The 7641-nt window shown below is 31.1% G+C and overlaps 1 protein-coding gene across 1 annotated transcript in view; it reads left to right on the forward strand.

Moving 5' to 3' along the window:
* The window catches only part of LOC111632810 (WASH complex subunit 2-like), a 30612-nt gene that overhangs the window by 10011 nt on the left and 12960 nt on the right, over positions 1-7641 (forward strand). Inside the window, exon 2 of the mRNA XM_023377336.1 lies at positions 6714-6824. Coding sequence (XP_023233104.1) covers positions 6714-6824 — 111 coding nt within the window. The remainder of the gene's footprint in view (positions 1-6713; positions 6825-7641) is intronic.

Raw genomic sequence — 7641 nt, forward strand, 5'->3', positions numbered from 1 at the left:
GTATACAACGATAGCTCACGCACGAACAACTCGAATAATTTGCAGTGTGTAGCGGTGGTTGAATATAACCGCCACCTAGATCCGATTTACAGAGAAATTGCGAAGCGTATAAACAAAAGAATAGCATATAAGAGGCGCAATACTATTTACAACATTCTGCGCAATAGCAAAGACAACATAGACGAAAGGTATGCACCGGGAGTGTATTCTGTCCCGTTAAGAGACCATAGATTTCAAAGGGATCTTATATATATTGGCTCCACCATACGCTCTCTGGATAAACGTATGCGCGAACACAAATATGACATTGAACACAACAGATGCACCACTGCCCTATCTACGTATGCTTCGACCCCTGGCATAAGTGCTAACTTGCAGAACGCGCAAATCATTAAAATGTCACACAGAAGAGAACACGTACGAACGCTAGAAACTTTGGAAATTTATAAAGCAGGATTACGTAATAGCTGTATCAACTATAAGGATGCTATTAATATTTCGGCAGCTTGGAGGTTTGCGTATGAAGCAGAATGCCCCCACAACTCTATGTAAGGTGTTATACATTGTTTACATGTATATGTAAAATAATATTTGTGAATATTTGGGTTCACGTACGTAATGATTAATACGCATGCGCGTAATGAATTTTATTCGCAAAGATGTATATGTTCCAAAATGTTTAAATATTTAAGCACAACGATTTTCGAATATCAGAATTTAAAACCTGAGGAAGACTGAGGAAGGCAGTCGAAAACGTTAGTTGTTTGCATTAAATATATTTTTACTGGTCAAGTAAAGGTTTTTATGTGTGTTTATATTAAGTAAATTGGACCAGTACCAGGTGAGAAGTAACTTTTAGTAATAAAGAGCTTTTTCCAGCTTTTAAATTTAATGTTCTTTTCTTTTTCATTTCACTGAATCCTGATGTAGCTTAACTAAAAGTACTTAAGTGAGAATTAGTTATTTATATCTTGAAAAGTTGTTTAACAACAACCATTTTATCACACTGTCATTGTTTTTGAATGAAACTATTAGTGTGAACATAATAATACGGTAATAAGTCATTACAATATTACAGCAAAGAAATAATTTACTCGTACTCACTTGTTTAAGTTTTATTTTCTGGTACTGCATAAAAACTTTGTAAAACAAATGTTTTCAGCCTCACTCAAGGTCTGCTTCAGGTTACAAGAAAAAATCGGTTTCCAATCTAAGAATGATCTTGAAGGAACATTGAATTTTTAAATAAATTCGAACCTATGCGGATGTCGCATAGTGTCGGCGATTCCTTGTTCTTTACATACGTAGCATCAAGCATATGAAAGTGCGTTGCCATCTTTAGTGCTTATACCTCTCCCTGTCTGGCCGGCCTTGTATATTTCCATATATGCTTGTCACTACGTATGAGAAGAACAAGAAATCGCCGATGCTACGTAGTGTGCACGCATATGTTCAAATTTATTTAAAAACTCAACGTTCCTTCAAGAATTGTTCTAAGATTGGAAATCAAATTTTTTCTTGTAACCTGAAGCAGAACCTCGAGTGAGGCTGAAGATGTTTGTTTTACAAAGTTTAAGCAGTACTGGAAAATAAAGGTTAAACAAGTGAGTACGAGATTGTTCAAAATACCAGTATTCAGATTAGAAGATATTGTGAAATAATTTACTGTGCAACAATGGTACAATTTAAAGGAACATTTAGTACTTTGTAAGATCTAGTCTGAATACATGTGCCAATATAGTCAGGCATGAAGGCATACAGATATTGATACTGCAACAGATTGTCCTTTAAAATCAAAATCATTCATACTTTTCCAGCAAATGGGTTTAATGAATGAATATACATGTTTGTTTTATATTTGTTTATTAAATTCATTTTTTATAAATTCAATTTTATTGTATCTGTTTCAGCTTTGATTTTGGATTTTAGCAGATGTTGCAACTACTGTTCTGGATCCCTCACACTTGCAGGTGGCCAAAGCTGGAATTCCCATATAGTTTCTCAAAATGCTCGATGGGCAACAAATCTGCTGAAAAATGGTTGTTTGCGGTTATCATGAAATGTAACACATAAGAACACAGGATTTTTTAAATGTGCTGTCAATGTCTGTCAGGCCACGGCAGAAGGTGGCAGACTGTCTTATGAGATGGCTTCCCAGCACATCATCAGTAGAAATAGTATGCTGCTCAACAATTAAGATGGAATTGAAGTACTCGCCAGTGATTCTCCGTACTTCACATAGCACTGGATTCATTACAAATGAAACAAATGTTGCTGGGATGCTAATGGCAGAACAGCTATTGCCACGTGTGCAAATTTGACTCTGATAGTTGTCATCTGCCAATTGTATGGAAAGAGATAGGATTCTGTAGTAAAGTTTCCATTTGTTTGGACAATTGACAAAAACACCATTGCAGCTGTTCATGCTTGTCTCAGAATTAGATAGTTATTTTTTAGGAATTCGGAGATTAGTCATCATGTATGCATATCCACTTCCTCCAACACTCCTTACAGTCAAATTAGAATGGTTCAGACGAGGCAGTTCAGCAAAATAACCATCATCCCAATGATGCAGCCTTTCTCAAACTCTGCATAATGTCTTTGACTTCATTATACAAATAAACCTTAAGTTCAGATACCTTCAGACAACAAGTAAACTAAAAATTCTGAACACAGTCAGCCTCTGCAAGCCTTCTTATAGGATAATGAGGTAGCAATGCATTTAAGACAGTCTGGTAGCATTACCTGGTGTGAAATTGGATCATTTAACTGTAATCATTTACATATATATCTGAGACATAACTATATGCTGAATTTTGCAGTAATCAGAGAGTTTTATCTGGGTTTGTAACTTGCTTTGAGTATATTTGATCATTTCTATTTTTTAAATGCAATTTAATATATTCTACAGAGATCTAAAATTAATATAGTGATTTCTAGTAGTTTGTTACACTTTTAATACAGCATTATCAGTATCTAATTATTTTCAAGCAAATCAAACTTTTAAAACAATGAATGATTGAAATAAGAAATTTTAAAATATTTTTCATTTAATAAATTTATCTTACTCTGATTTTTGAAATGAAAAAGCTTATATAATTGATATGACTAGGCAAAAATTCAGATAGAAAAACATTAAATTAGAATGCCATATGAATTACGCAAAAAATAATGTGTGTAATTTTGAAGAAATGTCAAATTTTTGCAGCTTTAGAAAAAAATTCTCTCTGGTATTGTTTTTAAACAAATCAAAATCATTATGTATGATTACATTTTAACATCAAGATATATTATTTTTTATTAAATGAAAATAGATCTAGCCTCTTCCAGCAGAAGTATTTTTTTATTAATCAAATATTTTCTGCTGATTGGATGGCCATCCTCAGGATCATATATACTGTTAACAGATTGGAATGTGGATACAGAATATTTAAAAATTACAAAGTTTAAGAATGGCTTCAAAAATGAAATGAGAGTAAGCAAATGAAATAAAATAAAAATACAGTGGTGATCGGTTAACAAACATAATCCATTCTAAGACTGTGTTCACTATCCAAATTGCTCGTTAGCTGATTATCAATTTACCATAGATTTTTATGGGAATTTGATTAATCTGTTCTGGAGACCCTCCCAAAATAAAAAAAAAATTATATACTTTCTTACTACATTTTATTATTACATATAAATAAATACAGTAATACCCTGACTTACACTACCCTGACTTACACAAACCCGGAGTTACGCGATTTTCAAATCTCGTCGATTCATCTTTTGTTTGAGCGCCATGCAATTCTTGATTACTCACTCCCCCCACACTTGATTACTCACTCCCCCCCCATATTGGTCAGGTTACATTTTTTGGATGTGTCGCGCGGAATCCACACATAGCTACAATTTATTTTGTGTTATTTATTTCTGTGTTTGTTATATCTACGGAGACTTGAGAGACTCTACTATGTCATCCAAATGAAGTAGAACTAATTCTTCTGCATCAAACAAGAAAAGAAAAACTTTATCTTTGGAATGTAAAGTTAACATTGGCTATGTTGGTAAAGTCAAATGAGTTAAGCGAGAATGAAGTCATTGTTATTCCTATTTCGTTAGACTTTTCGAACAATTCATTACTAACGCGTTTAACTCATTTGGCTTTACGAACGTACCCATTATTAAAGACTTTGATACAAAAATGAAAATTTGTGAATTGGCAAAGAAGTTTGATCTACTGGAATTGTCGGAATGATTATAAAAGGCAAAGAAAAAATTCTCAAAGCTGTGAAAAATGCTCAATCTTTAAATTCAAGCATCATTCATAAACGTCACAGTATTATCGCTGAGATGAAAACAATGTTAAAATTATGGCGTGATAATCAAGTAAATGTGAAAAACTGTAAAATAATATAGGCCTAATTTGTTATACATATGTATTATCTAAGATTTTATTAAACATTTTTTTTCTAAATTATTGTTTTCTTTAGTCTCCGGCCCCAATTAAAAATTATTTGTATGTATTTATATGCGAAATTATACCCCGACTTACGCGAATTCAACTTACACGGTTACCGCTCGGTTCCACCTATCGTGTAAGTTTGGGGTATTACTGTATTTAATAATAAAAATACATGTATACACAGTCTTGCATTTTTATCAGTCATGTTTTTTCTGTTTGTGGGGTGTTAAAGAATCTGTCTAATGCTGATTGCTTCTCTCTCTTCTTCAGGATTTTTTGGAAGTAATTAATAGCATTGTTGTTGTAGAGATCCCTAAGCCTATTAACCTCAACCTGGTTTGGATGCCATTCTAAGACCATTGTTCTGACATCCTCCCACTTCTTCAAAAGATCTTTAATAGCAGATATTGACATTAATTCTCTTTTTTAGAAAAAAACATAGCTCACTGAGTTTCTTGGTGTTCTTCATTCAAGAGTTCTTGACGTTCTTCTGTTGTCAGATCAGTTTCAGGTTCCGTTATGAGATCTTCAATGTTTATTTCTCATATGTGATTTTTATTACTCCTTTAGCTGCTTGAGTCTTTTTGATTATACTGTACAGTATCTTTCTTAGATAAGATTGAACTGTGGGCTACCATAGACATGTTCAAGCCATACTTCCCAACATCATCAGACATATTCTGCCCACTCTCTACCTTTGCTATTATACTCTCACCTTTTGAAAATAAAAACTGATGCAAAACTTAATCGAGTGCCCACTTGACAGTCTCACAAATACTATAAAAAAAATTGTTTCTGTAAGAAAAATAAAAGGCTGGAATTACAAGGGAGAGTTTCAAAGTTTGGAGGAATACTATCCGATCAGTATATCTGGGTTGAGCATCGATGTCAATATCTCTCACACTCAGAAAAGTTTCAAATTGTTGCCTGAAGATAAGGGAAGACCAATCAGTATTCATTATTTTATGTCGCTTCTTCTTGTGTTTGTTCTGTGAGGTGTTTGTTATCCGAATGTGTGTTCCTTGTCCAAACATAAAAATCTTTTGTGAAAGCGTTTGTTGTTCGAACTGTTTGTTAATTAACCAATCACCCACTGTACATCTAAACAAAAATGCAGCAAAAATACAGTATAATTAGCAGTATACAATAATACATATATAGTGTCTTTACAGGACTTATTACTTTTTAATGTCACATTTTTGTTAGATTAAACTTTTGTGGAAAGATGATAAAAAAAAAAAATAACAAAATTTTTGCTTTATGAAAATATATATGTTGGGATGACCTGAACAAGAAATGACTTATCTAATTTTCAAATAAACAAATTCTGCATAAAGCATTACATTTTATAATCTTCAATAATGATATAGGAAATAAGTCTATTAAGTTTTGTATTTGTATGGTTTTTTGCTTTTTTTTTAATAGAAATTGTTTAATATAAACTTTTATACTATAGTTTTAGACAATTAAACAAATCAGTTAATACCATAACAGTGTATATATAGTACATTTTCACTGTTTCATGTCAATGATGAAAATAAATGCATGAATGCTTCAAAATTCATAAGATGTAGATTTTTGTATTGTTAATAAATCATGATGCCATAATTTAGTAATTTAAGTTTAAAACTACTTCCATGTTTTTCACTATTCATAAATTTCTATTCTGAATATGGTGTTACTTGTTAGAGAAAAAGCAGTTACAAATTTTATTAATATATTTTTGTATATATAACCTATAAATTATTTATGTTTAAGAGACAGTTTGAAAGGGTGCAGATTATGCAATAGGGCAGCTTATATGTCAATTTAAAACTGTAATGGCTGCTTCCACAGATGCAGTTGGGTGAGTTATCAAAAGATTTTATTTTGCTTCTAGCAGTTTTCTTCAGGTTATATACACAAATACAGTATGTGAAAAATTCAAGGAAAAAATATTTTAGTATGTCAGTGATGGTATGTTAACAATAATAAGGAAAGTTTATCAAATTTTCATTTTTATAAAATATGTCCTATTTTACAGAGAGAGGAGATGATAATTTTTTTGTATAAATTCTTTGATAGCACCATCAATTTATGTAATTTTCAGACATAATTTGCTTCAGAGATGGTATTATGTCTATACATTTAAATATTTTCTAATTAAAATTATTTATCATTAAAATAATATCAGCAAAGATTTATAATATTTAATAAATAATAAATAATCTGATATAAAAATGTATGAATTATCATAAATAATTATCAGAGATATTAATTTTTATAGGGTGATAGAATCAATAATAATGAAAAAGATAAATTACCATGGCAGAAAATTACAAGCATTGCTGATATCCAGAAGCAAAGTAGAAACTGGTCATTAGCCGGAGATGCTGGGGTAAGCATAGCTATATTTTAATTCATTTTTCATCTGTAAAGTTTTATAATTCAACATTATTTACCAAATTTGGTCTTAAGTTTTGTTTTGATTACATTTAAATATCTTTTTTTAAAAAATTTAATTTGAATTTTTTTATGAACTTTTCAAAAATGAATATAAATGTAATTTAACCTAAAACAATCCCTATATAATCCATTGACTTTTTTAATAATTGATAATTATTTTATGTGATGATAAAAAGTGCAATAGATCAAACTTTTCTTAAATTTAAAATCTAAAGTTAAAATTTTAAATTAAATAGCAAAATGTATGTAATTTTAAAGTTAGTTTTGAAATTCATAGAATTTGCAAATTAAAAGTTTCATTTTCAGTTATGATATTATTGATAAATTTGTATAATTATTATAGAAATACTCCAGTTTAGCATTTTTTTAATTTAAATATTAAATATTATACCATTTCAATTTCATTGTATGCTCACTGTTCCTAATTAAATCAATTACTACAGGGATGCACAACCTTTTCTGAAGAAAGGCCAAATTAGGATTAAGTTTACTGACTGGGGGCCGGACCTCCAAGTGATTAATGCGATGGCTGAGATTGGATGCTGGCGGCAATCTTCTTGATGTCTAGCGTAATGGCAGATGTTGAAACAACTAGCAGATTTTCCAAATTCTCGTTGGTTAACCTGTTCTGTGTTTTGCACTTGTTTAAATTCATAAGCGAAAACGCTTGTTTGCATACATACCGTGTTTCCCCGAAAATAAGACCTAGCAGAGGTTTTGCTGAATTGCTAAATATAAGGCCTCCCCCC

This window comes from Centruroides sculpturatus, unplaced genomic scaffold, assembly GCF_000671375.1.
Source record: "Centruroides sculpturatus isolate CEXI.00-Female unplaced genomic scaffold, Cexi_2.0 scaffold41, whole genome shotgun sequence".
Taxonomy (NCBI): domain Eukaryota; kingdom Metazoa; phylum Arthropoda; class Arachnida; order Scorpiones; family Buthidae; genus Centruroides; species Centruroides sculpturatus.